Genomic DNA, 23,575 nt, shown 5'->3' with positions numbered 1-23,575 from the left:
CGAGGACGACAGCGCTAACCGACCATGAACTTCCTTCGAAGAACAGAGACTACGGCAGCGTTAATCCACCATGCGCCGCGTTTGGAGAATCGGCGGCGGCAGCAGGGCTGGCCACGTTTGGCGCCCCGTGTATTGTTGGTTGATTTGCCGGGTTTTCATGGTCTCTCTGCAGCAAGAAGAGCTTCCCTAACAAAATGGTGCTTTGCGGTACGTGGGCCCCAAGATTCGTAACAGTCTGCTGACACTCGTGGCGACTACAGGAGAAAGGCAGCTCTGGAATTTAGAGGCGCCGGCTGGGGTCAGGCGTGACCACCTGGCTACGAGGACGCGCTCAACTCGGGTTCTGGGAATCCACAGTGCGTACGTGTGTGTGTGAGCTAGTCCTCCTTCTCCAAAAAGGCGGGTCGACTACTATGATGTTCGACGCTACGAACCGGCGGTGAACTACCGCTTTTCCCTCACCTAGGGATCTAGAGAACACGGAGTGTTTATAAGCAGCTGTTTGTCGCTGCTAGGGTGTGCTCGTATTCGTGCTCGTCAGCGTGCTCTGTGCTCGTCTGTGAACGTGCTCGTCAGTGTGCTCGTAAGCTGTGTGCTCGTGCTCGAGAAGCAATGTGTTTGGAGCTTCGTGCTCGCATGCTGTATGCTTCGCCTTGCGGGCTCCATTTGGGAGTCACGCTAGACTGTCGAATGTAAATATCTGTAAATAAATCCTGCTCGCCTAGTCCTGTCCCCCCAAGTTCCTCCCTACGACCCGACTCCACAGCACCAACATCTCCTTGCATACAGTTAATAAAAAAATGGTCACAAGAGCTCTTGTGCGCTTTTCGAAGGCGACTGGACTGTACGAACTAGAGGTGTGCACGGGCTCAAGCCGGCCCGAAATCCCGGACCCGGCCCGGCCCGGCCCGCGGGCCGGGCTCGGGCCATTTGGAGATTCTCTCACTCGAGCTTGGGCCGGGCCCGGGCCAGGCTTTCTATGTCTCGGGCGGACAGGTCGGGCTCCCCGATCTCGACTGCGTACCTTATGCGAAAGTATGCTTGTCGTCTCGCATGTAGGTACAGCAGGAAGTGCAATGTATTTATTCATCAAAAATGGAATCTGCAGGGCTGGGAGAAAAGTACAAACGCTAACAAAAGGCAAACGAAAGCTATCGGAGGCTCGGAATGCGTTTTCGGTTCTACCAAGTACCGACGCTGTGCAAAACCGCCGCTTGCAGGCGCCTCCCAGTAAAAAAGCTGAGAAGGGGAGCGTTTGGGAAGCGAAGATAAGTCTGCGTACGGCGCACGCGGGGTCGCCTTTGCCACACATACAAATTAGCCAAGCGGCGGCGTACAGGGGGCTTTTCCAATGGGCAGTGGTATTGCTTGAAGAATGGTCGTTGACCGAAGTCGACAGGAAGCACACGTCGTCACTGCCCATGCTAGAAATGTCACTGTTTTCTTTCAGTAGCACCTTAGAAACGAGTGAACATTTTCAACTCGCCGCTGTCGGCACTCAAAAAAGGGGACGATCGGGTGTTTTGTGGCATTCTCAGGACGAGGCTTCACAAAGCTCCGAAGACGCGCACCCGGATGCGCTTGCCTTAACCCTTCATCAATGGACAACTTGTTGTTTTTGCACAATAACTTAGAATAACAATTGTGTGTGCGCGCTGCATCTGTATATATTCACGATTTTGTCATATGGAATGCAAGAGTTCGACATTATAAGGTCATTTAAATAAACTGATTTTCCTGATATTGTTTCTTTTTGTGTCAGCGTCGCTTTATTGCAGGCCGGGCCGGGCCCGGGCCGGGCCTTAACCCGGCCTAAGGCCGAGCCGGGCCGGGCGAACTCAGGCTTCTTTAGCGTCGGGCCGGGGCCGGGCCGCCTGTGGTAGTGTAGGGCCCGGGCCAAGCTCAGAATTGCGGCCCGAGCACAGCTCTAGTACGAACGCTTGTAACAGCGGGCATTCATCTGCCAATGCGCTCACAAACTAATACTTTATCACTTTTCTTCTCTTTCCTTCTCATCTATTCTTCCCCATCTCCCCCTCTCCGTGTGGAGGGTAGCCAACCGGGCACGTCCTTAGTTAACTTCCCTACCTTGCCCTCTTCGCTTTTCTCTTGTGTAAAACAGACTTAAACAGTGCGTTTTTTTTTCGTTGGTATCTAAGCTGCTGTCGCGTAAGTGAATAATACCAGAACACAGTTATCGTTTTTCTAATCAGTAGTATCGCAATGCTACTGCTGATCACAGGAAATTGCCGGCTGAATGAGCTGCAGACCCTTCCTATGTACTGTCCTGCCGATAAATTAAATGCAACCACGTTTTATTTTTCTCTTTCTTTTGCAGCGAAAGCTGTATATGACTAACCTTCCGCAGTTTTTTCGGCGTCCGGCAACAAACCCATACTGGTGCAGTGCGGCGGCGCAGATGTCAAAATGTGGAACAGATTACAACGCTTGCCGTGAAAAATAGCGTGACGTCACGGTTATCGCAGTATATAAGCAGAGGTATCGGTGCTAAAAATAGCTACGTTATCGATGGGGCGGACACGTATAGTCCGTACACCCGAAGAACAACATGCGTACGATGAGCGCCGGAGGGAACAGCAACGAGGGCGTAAACGGCGCCGGCGCGAAACGACCACCGACGAAGAACGTCCCCGCGATGCTGAACGACAGCCATCCCACTCTGTGAAGATGGAATGGCAGCGAAATCACTTTGCTTTTTCGTTTGAGAGCTTTGACTGTCGTCAGCTTTCGCTGCCATTCCATCTTCACAGAGTGGAATGGTAGTCATATTTTTTTCTTTTTTTTACCATTCTTATTATTTATTTATTTATGTATTCGCTTACTTATTTATTTTTATTTACTTTTATTGATTTTATTTCATTTTGTTTTATTTTATCTTTTTCAGTCAGTAAGGATCATGAAGAAGGTATCAGTAATATACGTATCGAGTGATATAGGTTCTCTGCGCCGTCAATTTTAACCCTTTCAACACCAAAATAAAGGCACACCGTCGGCATCTTTACCAAAGAAGCACAAGTGTATTCCGGTCCGCGAATTAACTTGGAGGTGCGCTCGCAAATTGCAGTGAAAGCGTTTATTGCTCGCGTTAATGCCCCACACGTATAAACAGAATAGGGCCAACCAAGACTCAACCGTACACAGTCTCCCTCAGCCTGCAATGCGTGAGAGAGTAACAACACCGTCACTTCTACCGCACGTATCCGGGCAGCCAAACATGCCGCCGTCGGCTCGTTTTACCGTCACTCTAAGTGTAAGTATGATGCTTATTCAATAAATGGGGTAAGGCTAGGCCACCTTCAGCAAATCGGAAAGTAATTCCTCGCCGGCGTTCGTGCTTTAACGTACAGTGCTCCACTGATCGCACGCTGCCAAAAGCGAACAATGTAAATGCGTCTCCTGCATCACTGGCGCATTGTCACGGACATCGCACGTTCTGCGTTACGTCGAATCTCCGGCGTTTGCAATTTTTATTGAAACGCTCTGTTGGAGACGCAAGAGAAAGAGAGAGAGCGTTTAATAGGCAGACCGGAAAAGGACAAAAACCACCACTGTCTACAAGCCTGAAGTTTATTTATTTATTTATTTATTTATTTATTTATTTATTTATATGAGTGAGAATGAGTGAGTGAGTGAGTGAGTGAGTGAGTGAGTGAGAATGAGTGAGTGAGTGAGTGAGTGAGTGAGTGAGTGAGTGAGTGAGTGAGTGAGTGAGTGAGTGAGTGAGTGAGTGAGTGAGTGAGTGAGTGAGTGAGTGAGTGAGTGAGTGAGTGAGTGAGTGAGTGAGATATTCCTCGTCCCAGACCAACGCAGACACCGAGAGACAAGTCGCAGTGGAGGGCGCTAGATTTTCACCGTTTGGAGTGCTTAAAACATGCACCGTAAGAGCGGTACACGAATGCTTTGGCATGACATCCCCGTCGGCAAGGAATCGAACCCGCGGCCTCGTGCTCGGCAGCGGGACGCCAAAACCACCGAGCCTGCTCCGCGCGTGCACTGAAATAGCTGCTGCGCATTGTCCGGCTGCAATGCCATGCACAAGTCCTGGCGCTACGAAGCCAACGTCTTTATCGCGAAGAGATGCCTGCCTGAAGGTCACTGAAGGATCACTATCATCCTCCGATCTCACTGTACCGACCTAATGGTCGTAAAAAAATGAAATTAAATTATGAGACTTTACGTGCCAAAACCACGATCTGATTATGAGGCACGCCGTAGTGGGGGACTCCGGATTAATTTTTGACCCCCAAGGGATCTTTAAAGGGCGCCTAAATCTAAGTACACGTGTGTTTTCGCCCCCATCGAAATGCGGCTGCCGTGGCCGGGATTCAAACCCGCGACCTCGTGCTTAGCAGGCCAACACCATAACCGCTAAGCAACCACGGCGGATAACGGCTGTAAAGAAAACGACGTTCATTTACATTACACTTACGTTACATTTGTAGTACTAGGTCGGGACGTTGGCTAAACGCACGTACGATTATGTGCCCAACGCTAGGGAAATGGCTTGTATTAATTCTATCGACTGAGGATGATGCTTAGGCCTGTTGGGGGAAAGGGAAAATCAGTGCAAGAAACGAACTAACAGGGACACGAAAAGAAAGTAACGAACGAAGGAGGAAGCAAAAAGAAGAGACTGCGCGCACACGTGGAAGGTCTATAGGAATATATAGAGGAAGTGACACGGCGCCCTGTGCCGGCGTACGTGTTTTCTCCGCGTTCTCTGTTGCCACAGCAGCACGTTTCAATTGATCTCTACGATCAAGACGGTGGTACAAGCATGCAGCTCCAACCTTCGGACGTGCAGTATGATGATGACAGAAAAGGTAATCAAGAAATAAAATCCGACGTCCACCGTCAAAAATCGACCGAAGGGCGGCTGCGGAGTACGAACTGAAACTAGTCTTCGTGCTCTGGCACCCCTTGCTGCATAAAGAAATGAAATTAATGGCACAAATAACGATCCTGCACGCGGAGCCGGCCGGTCCTCGCTATTAATCACACGTGAGCGACTGTTTGATCAGAAGACCGTATAGCCTTGGAGGGAAGAGTAATATTCTTGTTCTCTGCTACTTCAACATTTCCTCCTCAAATTATCTGGAGCATTAAAGCCAGGACCAGCAAATGGTCGAACTGGGATCTGAAGAACAAAGCTCTCTCACATCTTCGGGAGGATATAGTAAGCAAAATGCAGTGGAAGGTGTTAACGCTCTTGATGGTGGCACTTGGAAACGACGTCTTTTGTTGCAAGCCCTTCGAAATTTGTGAGTGTCCCGCTGTTCAATCTACATAGGTGGAGAACGCGCGTGTTCATATCGAATGGCATAGATGACGTCAGAGTCATCGCCCTGCGACAAATCTTGCCACGTGTAGATATTACGTAGCATACTCTGTGTCATATATGCCGCAACTAAAGTTATAAATGTGCCGGTAAATGTTTAAGCTGGAGAATACGCGCGGCTAGTAAAGCGCACATATCGCACACCGCTGTTGTGGATCACCGCACGGCCACACTCAATCATACGCAGTGATGCGGAAGTAATTGCCAGCGAATTCAATCTGAAAACCTGGCACTATATGCTATACGGAGTGCCAGATAACTTGAAAGTCTCAACAATTCGAACGACAGTATCAATATTTGCGCCGAATAGCCTTCAATTTATCCTTATCGGGTGGGTCGTTGTTAACGACGAAAGCGCTTAGTGCACTGCACTCCGCGTGACAGTTATGTGACACCGTATGAAGAGCTTAATCTATACCACCTTCGTAGATTACGAAAAGGCGTTCCATTCGCCAGAAATGCCACTGGTCATGGAGGCACTGCGTAGTCAGGAAGTAGCGGAAGCATACGTGCATGTCTTAGCAAATGCCTATGAAAATTCTACAGCTGCCTTTATTTTTCACGAGAAAAGAGAAAAAAATACCGCTTAAGAAGTACATTGGGCAGGGAGGCACAATCTCTCTAACTCTTAAAGCATGCTTAAAAAGCATGCACTGCATGCTTAAAAGAAGTGTTCAAACTGTCCGATCGGGAAGGACTGAAGGTCAACGGGGAACATCTCAACAACCTGAGGTTCGCAGAGAGCTATATCCTATTCAGCAATGCTGGAGATGACTTGCATAACAATGGGTTGCATCATATGACTTGCAAAATGAAATCAGTAAAAGAACACAAATTGTTTGGCCCACATACGGCAAACATTAATGCCAAGTCATTAGCGGCTTACCGCTATGTTTGACAAGAAAAGTATGTAATCACTGCGTTCTACCAGTATTAAAGTACAATGCAAAAACTTGTAGGTTAACTAAGAAGATTGAAAAGAAGTACTGCGCAACGACCTGCTAGGACGATAAATGTTTTGCGTGACTTGCAGGCACAGAATGATGTCAGCTGGCGCACGATAGGCGTAACTGGAAATCGCTGGTAGAGGCATTCGTCCTGCTGGGAGCATAAAACATGCTGACGACGATGATTTATGGAACGCTACAGCTGCACTCTAAAAAAAGAAAAAAAAGAACAATACAGCAACAAAAAGTAGGATACGCAGACTCAACGCACGTGTTGAAGATATTTCAATATATGTGAAACCAAGCTTATTAAAAAAATTAATTCTGGGGTTTTACGTGCCAAACACCATATGATATGAGTATGAGGCACGCCATAGTGGGGGATGCCTGGCGTTCTTTAATGCGCACACACAATGCACGGTACACGGGGCGTCTTCGCATCTCGTTCCCATCCAGAAGCAATGCTTTAGCAAAACAGGTATTTCAATGCCATGCAGCTAAATTCGGTGCGCACAAGTGATGTCTCTTTTCATTCCACGAAACGTGCAACCTCATGCGACAATTGGGTTTATGCACTACACCAGCCACAAGCTGTGGCGAGAATGCTAACACCAAAGTATACGCGGATGCACGCTGCTAGACATAGACGTATAGATGTAACGATGACGGGGTCGATGTATGATGCTTGTGGAGTGAACAATCGCGATTAGGGGTGCATTCACAAAGAGCGACACATATATACGTAGATACATTTAGGGATTTTATAGCCCTTGTCGGGGCACGGTGGCACATAACCCATTCTGGTGGATCAACCAAGAATGGGCACACAGCCAGTGGCGCACACAGCCATTGGGCCGAGAGCGAGACAGCCATTGAATACCACGCGGTATTCCATTTAGAGGTATGTGTGCTTTGGATATATACCCATGAGCCGACAATATGTGTTGTGGTATTCTCATCCGTGCCCTTGGGACAAAGGACCGACAACACAGTAGTGCAAACAATCACAAGGGCATTTATTGCACCTTTCATAGACTAATGCCTGCTAGCCGAGTTGCTATCCACCAGACATGTCGACGGGCGCGCAACAAATGGAGAAAGTCCGACTCACCACGACCGGATAACGAGCGAATATGTTCGCCCCATGCTGGACACCAACGCCTGGTCATTCGCGCTTACGGTCACGCGAACGATGGCGCGTTCGAACGAGGCCTCGCGAGACGGTCTCGCAGAAGCATGGATCGGCGCACGCGCGGCACGTCCGCGCCGCCTACCGATCCCCAAGCCAAAGAGAAAGAGCCTTCTCCTTTCCGCGTCCAAGTAACCCCGCAGTTAGGCGGCGTTAGCAGAGCCACACTCGCGCCATCTCTCACAATGCGCTTCAACCACACCGACTGCCGCGAGCACCAGGCCACGCGGTGAAGCCGGATTACAGGAGACGGAAGCTATGCGGAAAAACAACATATCAGGGGACGCGTGAGAGTCACGCATCCCCATAATGTACAGGTCTAACGTCGTGATTTACCGTTTGATTACGCAGAACAGCGGCACGCTCGCTGGCACTACTTCGTGGGTCACCGTCCAGTGCTATATAAGCACGTGTTCTGGAGCTTACATAAGGCGCTCGTATAACATTTATGTATACATATATGCAAATAACATATCGAGGGAGATACTGACCTATAGCAGCAAAAAGCGCATATACTGACTTTTCTTTTCTTTTCAGTAGGGAAAATTTGCCACAAGGCATAACGAATAAAAGAAAGTTAAATAAAAGTTTCCAATTCTGCATCATGCAATAACAGGAACAGTGTCTTCGCAAACTTGTCCATCGCCCAACGGTTGTAGTTATCGGGTAGGTGGGGCTTCATTCTAGCCTGTTTAAGCCTGATCGCTAGCGTTCCATGACATTACTGGTTATGTTATGACCATACAACACACTGAAAAGCTGATAGTTATCTATATACGCTTACCTAGGTGGTGAACAGAGCACTAGCATGACGTCAGTGACGTCACGGGAATATTCCATATGGCGAAGGTATACAGGTCTTTTCGATTTGGCTGCACTTTCTGCACTAGTTCCGTGGCGCTACCGTGCTAAAGTACAGTGCCAGTTCAGAAAGTGCAGTGCCTGCAATAGTGCTGCACATTATTCCGAAAATAGAAAAAAAATACAGCAGATCCAACGAGTTGTAATCTATATACAGCGAAGCTATGTGTGTGTGCATAGAGACGTCAAACACGAGTACACACACAAATGCAAGCGCGAGTGCACACAAATTGCACCGAGCTTTTTGTTAAGCGGAGTAGCTGACTACTAGCTGGTACGACGGGCGCCTTGAGCGCATCATGGTTTCAGATTCAGCATGCGCATACGTACGTAGCGCAATTCGAATCCATTCTATCCGCAAGCTTTTCTTCATTACCGAACAGCCGCGGATGCGCGAAAGCGAGCTTTCCTTATTCTTTCCCCAGCACGGCCGGCACCGCCGCTGCCGCAGATGCGCGGAAACGAGCGCCATCTGGTGATGTTTCAAGGAACCTAGCGGCGCGCGCGGCGCGTACTTCGCTGTGATTGGTAGGCGTATTCGGCAAAGGAACAGCCATGCAGCAGCCGCGGTCACGAAACCCGACCTATGTTCGCAAAGGAAAGCTTGGCTTTTAATAGAGAAATACAAGTCTTGTCTGTTCGGCGCATTTCGCATTTATGGCGCATTGTGCCGTAGCCTTTATCGCCACATCGTTCTGCGGAGCTGTATTAAACAACGGAACTGTATTAACAAAGCGAAAGTAGGAACTGTATTAAACAAAGCGAAAGATATTTACGACCGCGCACCATTATTCAACTAGCGCTGCGTCATGTCGTCAGGTACCGAGAGCTTGCACGATGCCTGCACTTACAAAGTAGCGAGTGTCGGAGAACCGTGGATTCGTGCAGAACTTGCCTAGCATGAAGTCAAATCTAAGTGCGTGGTGCAGGCGGCTCGCGCTGCACTATAAAAGCGAGGAAGAAAGTGCTGCAATCCTTGAACTAGTGCAGAAAGTGCAGTCAAGCAGAAAGGACCTTATGTTAAATTTCCAACTACGGTGCGACCAATCAGGGCCGTACATTTTGTAGAGCGGTCGGTCTTTCGTTCGTTCGTTCGTTCGTTCGTTCGTTCGTTCGTTCGTTCGTTCGTTTGTTCGTTGCATTCGCTTGCATTCGCTTGCATTCGCTTGCATTGACTATTAACGTCGATGGCTTCTGCGCAATATATTTTTCAGCACACGGGAAGAGGCTTCTGGAACTGAAAGCAAACTTTGGAAAAATTGCCGGACAGTGCAAGAAAGAAATTCACAACTTATTGTCACTGCTTCAGCGAGGAGACCTGAAAATTGTACGCAATTTCTGTCTAGTAGATTTCCGTGACTCTTGTTCGCGTCAGTTTTCTGTTTCATTTCCTGTAAGCCTGCGGAAAGAAAATTTAAAATGAAGGTTTTTCTTTTGTACTTTCCCCAAAGCTTTAGATGAAACTGGGCGGAAAAAATTAATTCTGGGGTTTTACGTGTCAAACCAACCATCTGATTATGAGGCACGTCGTAGTGAGGAGACTCCACATGAATTTTGACCACCTGTGTCCTTGAACTTGCACCCAAAACACCGCGATGCTATGGCCTTGAGCTGCTGAGCTCGAAGGTTCAATCCTGGCCACGGCGGCGGCATTTGGATGCGGGCGAAATGCAATAAAACGCTCGTGTACTTATATTTAGACCCACGTTAAAGCACCCCAGGTGGCCAAAATTAATTTGGAGTCCACCCCGATGCGGCGTGCCCCGTAATCAGATTTTAAATTCCCAAAATTTAACTTGATTTAGGCACCTTTCTTGGCCCCTGCTGTTACTTGCAGTCACTGACTGGTGCTTCTTGTACCGCTACACAACGTTAGTTGCTCTTTCCCTCCATCGCAAGCTCAAGTGCTTGTCCCGACGGCGGCTTGCTTTTTTTTTTTTCAGGGAATGGAGGCATTCTGCAGGATGCACAGCACATGTATGGAGTCGGTAGTGGGCGACAAAGCGAAGGAGGTAACCGATTGCAGCTCCTGACGAAGGCTGCCGTATTACGTGAGAGCTGAATAAACACGAAGGGGGGGGGGGGGGGGGGGAGCCGTCGATTTAGTAGCACCAAGTCACGCTGAGCTTTAGGACTCAGCATCGCGGCATTCGGTGGCGCTTAGCCACGTAGTGCTCAGTTGTGTGTGTGTGCGTGTGCGTGTGCGTGTGTGTGTGTGTGTGTGTGTGTGTGTGTGTGTGTGTGTGTGTGTGTGTGTGTGTGTGTGTGTGTGTGTGTGTGCGTGCGTGCGTGCGTGCGTGCGTGCGTGCGTGCGTGCGTGCGTGCGTGCGTGCGTGCGGGAACGCGCAAAGTGGAGTAAGTTTCATGAAAGGGAAGCAAGTGAACATGAACGGGCGGTTGCTCTAACATCTAAAAGCTAAGAAGCTAATTCGACATATCGAAGTACACGTATGTGTGTATGTATGTTGAATGTGTTCGAATAGCCAATTTCTGAATCGATCCGAATACGAGTATTCACGAAATACAACCCAGAATTATCGAATCGAATAACGAACATTTGTTCATTCCTGAAGCAACATCAAATACAAAGTTTGCGCAGAGTCCATTTGGTAAAAAATAGGGAATCAGGCTTATATACACTCATACATGCATGTGATACTGTTTACAATTACATGTGCGAATAAGGTGTTCGATTGCTATAAGCTGTTCGATTGAATAAGGTGTTCGAGGTGTTCGATTGCTGGGGTGTGGCGCTCGAAAACAAGGTACGTGGACCGAATAACTGCGAAGCTTGTAAATTATAAATGTTTTCAATTATATAGGGCAACACATCCATCACATCCATCGTTCTGTCTCCATTTGTTGTAACAGAGGCACAAAGACAGTGACATAAAAGGCACATGAGCCCGCACACAGCGGTAATTTCTAACAACAGATTTATTTCCAGTTTTCGCTGCCGTACTTACACCACTCAAAACGTCATAGGACACGTGTACATTGGTAGGTAAGCACAAACGAAATAACAGAAACCACAAACAGACACCTTTCAGGCCACACTGGCTTTTACGGGGCGTTCCGGTTAACGCGTTGAAGAGATTCGAGTTCTTTAATCGATAATAATATCGACGGTTTACTAACGCATGCGTCACGAAAAGTTGCTATGTCTCTATAGCTTCCATAACCAAGCGCGTCATTTCGCACATGCTTCTGCCCATAATAATTACTTCTTTTAATCTGGGTCGGAATTCGGCATATATTGTAGTAGAGGGCAAGGAAACTACCACACGCCACGTTCCTTACTTTGTTAATGTGGTCACGTAACCTATCATTTATGCATCTACCGGTTTGACGTATGCAACTCTTTCCACGGGTGAGGGAAATGCGGTATACGACAGACCTGGTGCAATCAGTGAATATGTTCTTATGCTTTTTTCTCTTTTCACATGCTGTGCAAGCGATTCCTTCTGGTCTTTTCTTCGCGCACAGGCTTGTTAATTTATTAGGCGCCGAAAAATAAACGAGGTTAATGTTACGCTTTTGGGCAATCTTTCTTTAGAGTGTAGAAGAGAGCATTTATGCAAGGGATGATGGCAAAGTTCACCTAGTCAATGTAAATCAGTCAGTGTCACCTAGACAATCTTGTACCACTCACTTGCTCGTAACCTTTTCCTTGTGCTTTCTTAAGCCACCTTTCGCGACTGACACTTCACCGAAGCACATCTTTGCTATTCCCATCTTTACGAGATGTGCTTCAGTGATGCGGTGAAGACGTCATGCCGACACCTCATGCACAATAGCTTCGGACAAGACGTCGGGCGTTTTAGGCGATGCTGGATACCCCATAGCCTCAAAAAATGTGAAACACCAGAAAATGTACTGCATCAGGTACGTTTATTCCTGTAATGTTCCTGCCTTACTTGTACGTTTCCAGGTGTTCGATTGCTGGGGTGTGGCGCTCGAAAACAAGGTACGTGGACCGAGTGGCGACGACGCGCATCCAAGCTCCACTTCTGCGACAGCATTAAAGCTGCACTGAATGTGCTTGTAGCAGTACAGTCGATGAGAGGCTGTAGAACCGCCACAGCAATTCAAACGGCGCAGCGCGACTGAAGGACGGAAACAAAGAAACACAACCACATCACAGCGCTTGTGAAGAGGTTTCTTTGTCCCCGTCCCAGTCGCGTTACGCGGTTTGGATAGCTATGAACCAACTCGCACAAATCAAAGGTTTACCGCCACAGCAAAACCAGTTTCGAGCCAATGAATTCCGAGTTTTTACGACCCAAAACCATTATTTTGCTTATGAGGTACGCCGTAGTGGGGGACTCCGGATTAATGTTGACCACCAGGAGATCTTTAACGCGCCCCCAACGCGTGGGACACGGGCGTTTTTGCATTTCACCCCCATCGAAATGCGGCCGCCGCGGCCGGGATTTCATCCCGCGACCTCGTGCTTAGCAGTTTCGAGACGATGACGAGATACTACGTTAGCGATGCGTATTTAAGGAAGCTATACACCACTGGGCTGGGTTTTTTTTCTTCTTTTTTTTCATGTTTCAGACCTTCGTAATCTTTCGTGCAGATGTTTCTGCAAGAACACTGACCATATGGAAGTTAAATGCCCCAATGCCAGGCTTCCTCGGGTGCATGCCTGCCAATTTCCAGAATATTAATGTATTTCACACGAATGTATTTTTATTAAACTGTATACTGCCTTGGATATACTGAAAATGTAGCACGTACTGTAGCATGTAGTACGATGTAGCACGTACTGAGCAACAGAAAGCTGTATCGGGAGTTTTTCATGCCGCTCTACAATTTTCTCATTGACACTTTTCATCTAATTATAATATTTGAGAAGTTGTTTAATACTAATCATCTAATTAGGTGGAATGAAAAAATAATTTGAGTATCTCCAAGAGACGGCAAACAACATTACCTTGGTTCTGTCCAGCTACGGATTTCGCATATTTTTAAACTCCGGCTAAAGTTAGCTGGGACACCCTGTATAGCGCGGGAGAAAGAGGTTACGTTTCTTCACCGGAGCAAAAAAAAAAATTGAACCTGTCGTCCTGCCACCTCGTTTCACTTAACTTCGTTGCCGCCGTCGTCTTCTCGCTGTCTCGACCCACACGCTCGAATCAAACACTCATAATTGCTTGATGTACTCAAAAAATTCAAAGCCCCTTTCTTAAAGAAAGATGGTTGAACGCGAAACTTTCCCCCAATGCAAACTAAATCAAAGCCCCAAGCCAACGACCACGCAACGAACCCAAGAAATGCTGAGCGACCCGATGCTATGCATATGTGATTTGATTGCTTGTTTAGGATAGTTTTTTTTTTAACGTTGAAGTTGAATGAAGACCCATTTCGTTAAGTTGCATAGTCTTCATTTTAGATCATGTAGCCGTTGATTACACGCACACACACACGCTTTCACCGACGACTCTACACTTGCACAGTATTGTCTTGTGACCGCTGTGGTAGACAATCACAGGCGTGACGCGCGTAATACAATGCAGGTATATACAGTTCGTCCGGGCGGCGTGTCGTCAACCAACTTTAAGAAAGGGGCTTTGATGTTTCTTTTTTCTTCAGATCCTAAGACGGAGCCCGCGTTCACGTGCAGTTGCTGTCTCCGATAAGCAAGGAAGCTCAGTTAATCGCGGCAAGGGTGATGTCATGCCTAGCAGACGCAACTTACACTTCTAGTGAACTTTGTGCGCATGCGCCACTCCTTCTGAGCGTGTCGCTTCGCCGGCCAGTCGACGCTGGCGCGGTACGGCGAATGTAAACCGTAGTGTTCTACGCAGATGTGTAGGTTGGCTTTCCTGCAGTGCGTTTTCGGCGCTCACGGACGAATCAGTGAGACGTAGAAAGCTTCGCTTTAAAATGTTGGCACATTTGGTAACGCTTGGCTGAGTTCCACACGGTACTATATATGTGGTTAGCTGCCTGCACAATGTTTCCCATGACACTGATTCCCACAGTGCATGGGATCTGCATATTTCTTAGTAATTTTCCCTGCAGGCCTACATGCTCCACTCATCTAAGGACTTCACTCCCGCTCAACTCCAAGGCACCAAAGACGTTCTCGTAAGCTGAAACTGTTCGTTCCTTCGTTTCACGCCCATTTTATTTTACTTTTTCTTCAAAGAAGCTTTGCTCCAGACCGTCTCCAAGGAGCAGGACGAAAATAGCAAAACTTCGCAGGCTGCCAATCAATGCACGTTATCGTCATGCTGTTGGTAGCCATAAATCAGTCACAAGTAACATGAAACGAATAGAAATTACAGGACGCAGACGTAGAGGAAATGTTGTCGCGCTGTTTAGCTCTAGCATTAATTTGCGCCGTATTCTGAACCTTGAGCAAACGAAAACGAAACATAGGTTCGAAACTTTTCCTTAAATCTAGCGATACGATTATTATTATTATTATTATTATTATTATTATTATTATTATTATTATTATTATTATTACATCCTCTTTAAGTTGGGCTGGCGACATATAGTCACCTAGCCTTAATTAGCAAGCGTCCTACCCTATCGCAGTCTCGCCCTCTACTTATCTGTTTTATCGCGTAAAGTTTATCTCATAAACCTATGCCTCCGACTTGAAAGGAAAGAGCCCCACTGTTCGAAGACATATCTCCGAACAAGTCTTGGTCTGAGAACGCGTGGTTATAGGAGAAAACTTATATAGGTTATAGGAGGCACAGACCATTCGTGCATTGTTCGTGGGAAGGGTGCATAAACCATTGAGAACATTGCGCAGGAATGTCAGAGCATGCATATATATATATATATATATATATATATATATATATATATGATGCGCCAGACGAAGTGATCTGTGGTAGACGTTGCCTATTACCTAGTAGGTGTTCTCACCGACCAAAGGGAACGAAACGCATTTCACTCTCCCATTCTTCTTACAGGAGTGTTTCAAAAACACTGAAGCGGGGGATCTACCAGCGCATGCCCTCGATGACCTCGCTTCACTTTGGAGTCAGTACACGAAGACAGGATGAAATACGGGAAGCACAAGAAAAGAAAGCCGGCAACAAAGGAACGCCGGGCACAAGACTACCACTTGAAATTTGGTTTGCCCCCCCCCCACCCCCAACCCCTCCCCCCATCTCTTTTCCCCTTTCTTTCGTACACTCTTAGCTGAGGGGAGAGTTCTCATTTTGGCCGTGGGTCGATGAGTTCTGCAATTACAAGTAATCGGATATGGGTTGCTTTTCTTTTTCACGAGCGGGAAGAAGGGGAAGTATGGCTACTTGTGAGCAAATAAGAGCCAAAATTGGCTGCGAACAAGTAAGCCCATTACGAGTTGCAATTAAGCACATCGGGCGCCATGTCAGCGACCGCACTTTTCAAACATGCACTAAGCCTAATGCTTCCACTATTTCTAAGACTACCGTATCTAATTTGTGATTAGGTCAACTCAGTACAGAGAATGGTATGCACTGTACAAAGACGGCTAAGGCGTAAAGTGTAATATCAAAGCAGCATAGCAAAGCCTTCTACGACGACTAGTGCCTCTTAATGCACGACGGAAATAGCTTGCAGTCAAATCTGCCACTATACCGCGAACGAAGGAGATACAAGAAAGCAGTGGTCCATTGAATAAATCTGTGGAAGAGTTTGCATGTGTGTAATTGAAAAACCTTATTCTCGTCACACTTGCCCGATTAACGGGCATCACGAAACATAAAATATGTGTCCAAGCAACACGACTTGAGAGGAATGGAGCAGTAAATATATTTCTACTAGACGGTACGGACGGATGGCTTCCGTCCGTCCTTCAGGCACGCCTCCTGCCTATCGCACACCGCACGTCAGTGTGATCAAATTCAAGAAAGAACAACGACAAGCAGTGAACGCTCTGAAAGTGGCAAATCACGTTTTCGGTCCTGTGCGAGCAAACAGGCGGATAAAATCGTATAGCACGGGTGTGGTTTTTTTTTTTTTTTTTTTTTTTTTGTGCAGACAGCGTTCACGACAACGATGCAGGACGTCACTTACTGGGCACGGGTAAGATACCGAAATGTTCGCCTTTTATCGTACTACTCGACAGACAGCGCCACGTCATCTCCGGTGACCGGAAGTGGTGTGGCGCACCCGAAGGGCTGGGCACTCGCGCTTCCTCGAGCTTTTGCGGCCGTGGGTGGCGGCTGGGGCTCGGCGGCGATATGCGTGAAATTCGAAAGCCTCTCATCTCCGCCAGCAGCGACGGGGGCCGCGGCAGCGCGCGCCATGGCGGAGGACGCGTTCCGCGCCAGCTCGGATCCCGTCGGCTCGTGCAGGAGCCGCCAGGCAACCACGGCCAGAGCGGCGGACACCAGCGACACAGTGGCGCCGGCGAACAGCAGGCTGCACGCGAACAGCCACAGGTGTCGCACGCTGACCAAGGGAACAACCACGGCCCCTGCGCTGCCACTCGTGTTATTGCCGGTCGTGGTGGTCTGCTGCAAACGCGCGGTGTGGATGACTTCGTGCAGACGCCGCCGCTTTCAGATCCTGCCGTAATCTGAGCGAGGATTACAAAGGAGATCAGCCACCTTGCCACGCTTGTATGTCTGTTGTGCGAGTAACACGGTAAGCAGCACGAGTAGGTATAGCGCACGTGCTGCACTTTGCCGAATGTAAAGGTTTACCGGACGGACATGATATAATGGGTACAGGCTTCACCGTATGGTGCGCAGCGGCCCCCGGGCCTGCGACACCCTTAATAAAGAGCGGCGCCGGAAGTGATAGGAAAGCGTATGCACCACCGCCAAATCAATGAAGCCGGTCGCGACAGGAGAGTGGGGCCACTGCCTACTGCAGTTTGCGGGACCTTCGTGCAGAACACTTCGGCGCCGGAGAGGGAGCGCCGTCAGACGACAGTGTCTTCGTTGCACAAAAGTGCAGCTGTACTTCTGTGCAACGAGGACACTGTCGTCATGGGGCAATGCGTGGGCACGGCTGTGCTCGCAAACGTGGGGAGCATGCCCGCTCGCGGCGTGCCGATTCCGCCGTGTAGTGAGCGAGGATTACAAAGGAGATCAGCCACGCTTGTTTATCTGTTTTGCTAATAACACGGTAAGCCGCAAGAGTAGGTATAGCGCACCTGCTGCACTTTGCTGAATGTAAAGGTTTACCGCAGGGACCTGATCTTTTCCTTAGCTTACAATGCGTGGCTAAAACTCCGCGTTATTTTCCTCCAAGTTGACCTAAGTGGCTGGTACGCCGGCAGCGTTCGCGTGAGGATGAAACAACCGCGCAATCTTTTAGCCACAGGGACAAGCTTCGGCTGTGCCGAACGAAAATCCTTGCACGGCTGACTTATCAATTTTAGGATAGCCGTACAAGCTCGTTCGGAGAAGGTTTTGGTGTCAAGCGAGTATACTCAATAAAAAAAATGTTTACACTCTTTGGGGCTTGTCTTGTCCAACAACGATAACCATCACCAATCTAGGCGCACGTGCCTTCCTTTTCTTGTTATACTCTTGCTATACTTTCTCGTCAGGATGGCTATACGCCGACCGTGACACGGCTCTGATTGGTTGCGCGCGTGGCGTGAGCGCGCGCCTATGCAGCTGGAATCCTTGCTGACGACTCACGCTCCGGCGCCGGCGCAGCCGTAGACTCGTAAAACCGCCTATCCCCACAGCTGCTCGGCCCTGGGAGCAACTGTGTTTTCTGCGTAACGACGACAACGCGTTGTCGACAACGACAATGCCACCGAAACCTGTGAGCCAATACAAACTTCGCGTGAAAAAACGCACGCACGGGAGACGACGATTATCGTCGGGAGACACGACACCTATGCCCCAAGGGTTGTTTAGTTGTTTTTTTTTCTTATTATGTGGATAAAAGAGCGTTAATTCAGACGCGAAAATATCCCAAACATAAGAACAACAATGTACACAAGAGCGTCTTTGCCGTTCTGTACGTATCTGCTGACACTTCGCTGTGCGCGTCTTCTGTGTCAGCTATGGGGGTTATAGCGGGCACACAGGCCACGTCTATCTGCCCTTACCTCCTGGATGTGGTGCCGGTACCACGTGGCCACGGGACCGCTAGCAGACAGCATGGGACACTCATCCGAGGCGGCATGGGCGTAGTGCACGGGAGACAGCGTCCGCCGACCGCCCAGCGGCGCGGGAGGATAAAGCACGGACACCGGCTGCACGCGGGAACGTGACGGGCCCGCCGTGGCCACGGGTCGAGAGGCAGATCGGCACGCACCGATCATGGCCTCTTGGCCAGTCTTGTACAGGTTGCAAAAAATATATAACCGGTCAGAGCTGCAATTACCTTCCTTCTTATCGGATATGTAACAGACGGATTATGAAGCGGCACTTTCTAATTCGTTTTCTTCTTTTTTTAAGCGAAGATTTTTTTTTTTTTTTTGCGAACCTCGCCGGGTTTTGTGACTGCGGGTGCTGCGGCCTGGCTGTCTCTTGCCGAATAGACCAACCAACCAATCACAGCACAGTACGCGCGCCGCTGGGTTCCTTAAGGAACCCAGCATCTGGTAATGGTGCAATTGCACCATTACCAGATGACGCTAGCACCCGCGGCGGCATTGCATTAGCCTCTGCAACGCCTCAATAAAACCTTCCGTGTCACTTTGTGCGGACATTCAATAAACACAAACTCGTGTTCCGACGCTCTACGCACTCAGACAAAGCTTCCCTGTATATCAATTCCAACTCGTTGGATACGCTGCATTTTGTTTTTAAGTTTTCCATTATTTTCTATCTTCGTGATTGGCTCGCACGCCACCGTTATGGCCGCGAGAGATCACAATGCGCAACGAATGATCAGCAAAGATGGAAAATAAACGTTAGGAATTGCGGTCACTTATCAATTTCGCTTATCAATTGCATCATCGAAGAGAAGATAGCGATAGGTCGTTAAAACGTACGGTTCTAAAAAAAATTGTTCGAGCTCTACTTCCCGACGGTGCACTTTTAAGAGGCGCCGCGTCAGAGCTCGGGATTGATTTGGGATCACGTCGGGCAGTCCCTTTGTCAGCTTCATGCTGAATCCTAATAGTGAAAGGAAAAAGTGACATCCACCCGTATGTTGCACGAAACACCGAGGGAAACCTACACGGGTTTCTCAGAAACAAACCTTCGTAGTTGAAGAAACTTCCGTCCTGGTTCGGGATTAAAGCGAGATTATCCTACAGTATAAGCCCTACTTGCGTATTCAATCTTGGACTTCGACGCCTTCCTGCGATATCTGAAATACACTTCACGTGCGGTTCTCGTCTTCGCCAATGAAGCAATGGTCTGTCGAAAAAATCGGTATCGTTCTTCTAGAAACGCAGAGGCAACGAAAACGAAAAAATAAGAAAAGCTCAGCCTTCTTTACATACTGCACGCCGCATGCACCTGGCTTCAAATCAGAGCGCGAATTTTATTACGATTAGTATTTTAGCCTACTTCAGCCACCTTGTGTCTACTATCAGAATCAGAATTTATTATTAGAAGTTTGGTCACATAACAAGTATTTAGTATACAGAAGGAGGTCCCACAGTCAGACTATATCGGGACCTCCTGATACAGTCTCGGGCCGCTCGAGGCACTCGAGCGGTCAGACCGCGCGGCAATTTTTCGTGCATTTGCGGGCTTCTTTCACGCTCGGAAAAACACTTTTATGTGGCACGTATTGAGCAACAGAAAGCTCTATTGGGAGTTTTTCATGTCGCTCTACAATTTTCTCGTTGACACTTTTAATCGAATTATAATATTTGAGAAGTTGATTAATTAATTAAGGCTAATTGTATAGTTAGACGTAATGAAAACAATAATAATAATTTGAGTATCTCCCGGCGACGGCAAACATTACCTGCCCAGCTGGGTGGCCATTCGCATACTTTTAAACTCTGGCTAAAGTTAGCTGGGACACCCTGTATATAAGCAAGGGAAAAACAGGGAGGTTAACCAGAGGATTTCTCCGGTTTACTACCCTCGGTACCTTGTACTGGGGAAGAGGGAAAGGGGTACGAAGGGCGAGAGAAATACTTTCGCGGCATATGAAGAGCACTTCACGGTCACTTATCGTCGTGGGCAAGGGATCTGCGAAAAGTACACGAGGTGTTCTTGCGAAGACTTTTAACCATTTTTTTTTTTAAATCATCCATGGCAGATAGCACAATTCTAGTCCTTGAGCTGCTCTACTCGAAGAGGCGGACATTACGTGAAATAGAAACGCATGATCGACTAATTAACAAAATATCACTAATTAAATTTTAACAATTTACCTTACGGCACTTGTTGCAATTCACATATTGTAGCGGGTGAGACTGCAAGGCATATCCACTCGTAAATGTTTCTGTGGATGACACTACTTTCGAGAATGCGCCATCAAACTTACGGTAAAAATGCACTGCCTTTAATTGTTTTCAACAGAACGCCGAGCTATGCATTGAAGCGCAAAAATGTTACTCGACCACCCACGCATTTTTTTCACAAAGTTCGGGAATTATTGCCCCGAAGCTTGTGTCATCTTAAGAATTCGTTCCAGGCGGATCCGCCTTGTGAACTCCCCGGATAAAATGTGTAAACTTCAATACGGTGCCGTAAAGTAGTTAGCTCAAAATTTAGTGATTTCTTTTTGTTAATTAGCCAATCATGCATTGCGATTCCTTGTGCAAATAATGTCCGCCTATTTGATCAATCAAGCTCAAGGATTAGAATTGTATCTGCCACTGACGATTTTTGTTTTTTTTCAATCGCCTAATGTCTTCGCAGAAACATTCGAAGTTTATGAAGGTCACCTCCGTGTTCGTGGGCGCTGGGGGCCGGCCGTCCTGACAGTCGGTATGTCGATGATGAAAGTGATGGCGACACCGCCTCCTGCAGCACTCGTCGTCATCGTCGTCGGCTGTCCCCAACGCGTCGGCCGGCCCAGGGTCGACTGCAGCGGTGATCAGCCGCTTCGTCCCGGATTCGACGTTGTCTTCTCCGCCAGATCCCACGGCGTTGCCCATCCTGTGTGACGTCCTCTTCTTCTTCGCCACCTTTTCGGGCCTCGCGGAGAGAGATAGCTTTGTTCAGTTAAGATCAGTTACGAAGTTAAGAATTTCGCGTCGGAACTCCAGTGCCGGTGACGTCGTGGATTTCAAATTATTTTTTTTTGTATTTTGCCCGCTGGCGACGCAGTATATATATATATATATATATATATATATATATATATATATATATATATATATATACACTCAGTGAAGTAGACGCGTGTATGAAGCGATTTATTGAGGTTACGGCTGGGGTCCGGCCTGCAGAATTCTGATGATCCTGATGAAGGCCGGACCCCGGCCGAAACGTCAATAAATCGCTTCATACGCGCATCTACTTCACTGTATACATTTGCCCGGATCCAGAAACACTTTTTTTTTCTGGTGTGTGTGCGTGCGTGCGTGCGTGCAGGCGCGCGCGAGTTTTAACTTGCTGAGTTTACTATTTTCTTCACATGAATATAATTTAGTCTGTCCTTACCGGTTCACAGTTAACTATCGGCCAGAACAGACACAGTTAAATGTGGCGTCACGGCTGGCTAGTGCGGGAACTTCAATTAAGGTGGCGCCGCCAGCTCTTGTTTTTTGGCGTCTTTTCTTGCTCATCAAGCTTCCTCTCGCCGTAACGGCGGCTTTCTTGGGCGCTGTCAAAAGGCAAACAGTTAACTGATGTAGCCCTCTTAAGCTGGATTCACACGACGGGCCGGATCGCAGATTCAGTCCTAAGGCGAGCGCGACGCGGTCGAGCTGTGGCGTACCGCGCCCCTAGCCGCTCGTCTGCTGCTCGTCTGACGCGGTCACGGACACCTCAAAGCGCCTATAGATCCCTTCACGGCGGCGGTAAAAATGCTTTGTGCTCTCAGGCAGCCGCGGACAGAGAGTCCAGCGGAAGTGCACCACCAGGTGACTCTTTATCTGCACCAAATTTTAAAGAGTTGCCTGTGTCAGATAGCACGATTCTCACCCTTGAGCTAAATTACTCGACGAGGTGGACATCACATCTACGAGAAATCAAAATGCTTTCTTGAGTAACTAACGTAATTGTGCTAATTAAACTTTAAGTTAGTTACTTTACGGCGCGTATGGCAATTTTTCGACTTGTTGCTGGTGATCGAGTTCGCAAGGCCTATCCAAGTGAAATGAATTTTCAACGCTACATCAGTTTCGATATATTAATTTTCAAAGCAACCGACTAAATACGTACGTTGGCGTTACAGTTAATTGTGAGGTTCAATGCATAACACAGCGGTTTCTTTAAAAAGATATATAGGAAGAATAAGTGGAACAACAGTGCAATTTTGCCGCTGGCGGCGCATATCTCAAAACCAGTGCCATCCTCAGAATTCGTTCCAAGTCTATATACCTTGCAACCCCACAAGCGACAGTTTGTAGATTGCAATATGTGCTGTAAATTAATTAGTAAACAAATTTTTTGAAATGCGTATCCGAATCTACGCCAACTACACGCCATGTCAACCACGGCCTACCCCAATATGTACCCGCGGTGCGGGGGCAGGCTCATTCTCGCCCAAATTCCTTGGGAGTGCGAATCTAAACCCTTCCAAAATCAACGAACTGGCCCTGCCGGGAACTATCTTTCAACAGGAGCACTGGGAGACTCTGCTCGCCAGGGAAGACCTAGAGGTGTAACTGGCACTGCTCGGCCAGGTCAGGCGGGCAGCGGAAGTCAGTGGATCCCTGGACTGAGGGTACCACCCACCTGCACCTTCTACACCCCTTCACTTCAATAAAGTTTCCATATATATTGTTGATTAGTAAAATTCCGCATTTGATTGCTCATGGAAGTAACATCTGCCTCATCGGGCAATCTAGTTCTAGGGTTAGCATTGTGCTGTATGTCAAAGGCGATTTTTTAGAATTTGACCGCAGCTAAAAAACGTACGCAGTACTAACATTTAATGCCATGCTAGCGTCTCGAACATGGCAGCGCGCCCGTCGAGATTTTCTTGAAATATGTCTATACGTGAAGAAAATGAGGAGAATGGTAGAAAACGACCAAGGGAGGATGGTATGAGAGATGAACTCCGGTTTTCCGCGCCGCAACCTGCTGCCACAGCGTCAAAGGCGATATTCGTGTCTTGTTTTCATGAGCGTTGTTTCACCATTGCCGCTAGTCATTTTCCACATAAACTTTCCGCTACTGGACAACGCAGTTACCATCAGCGTTCAGCATGTGC

At 48.0% G+C, this 23,575-nt stretch overlaps 1 protein-coding gene across 2 annotated transcripts; it reads left to right on the top strand.

Annotated features, from left to right (window-relative positions):
* Positions 1-5,146: 5,146 nt before the first annotated feature.
* LOC126521843 (uncharacterized) lies at positions 5,147-16,007 on the top strand. 2 transcript variants are annotated; one of them, XM_050170559.3, is made up of 6 exons: positions 5,147-5,282; positions 9,571-9,683; positions 10,300-10,368; positions 12,288-12,323; positions 14,387-14,452; positions 15,295-16,007. In XM_050170559.3, exons 1-6 carry the CDS (start codon positions 5,207-5,209, stop codon positions 15,385-15,387), a joined length of 453 nt encoding a protein of 150 aa, XP_050026516.2. In that variant the 5' UTR covers positions 5,147-5,206; the 3' UTR covers positions 15,388-16,007. The 2 variants fall into 2 exon arrangements, with proteins under 2 accessions (XP_050026516.2, XP_050026515.2); XM_050170558.3 differs by lacking the exon at positions 12,288-12,323 and adding an exon at positions 11,086-11,121.
* Positions 16,008-23,575: the final 7,568 nt, after the last annotated feature.

The sequence above is a fragment of the Dermacentor andersoni genome, chromosome 6 (genome assembly GCF_023375885.2).
Source record: "Dermacentor andersoni chromosome 6, qqDerAnde1_hic_scaffold, whole genome shotgun sequence".
Classification (NCBI taxonomy): Eukaryota; Metazoa; Arthropoda; class Arachnida; order Ixodida; family Ixodidae; genus Dermacentor; species Dermacentor andersoni.
This window is presented reverse-complemented; position numbering and strand designations above follow the sequence as displayed.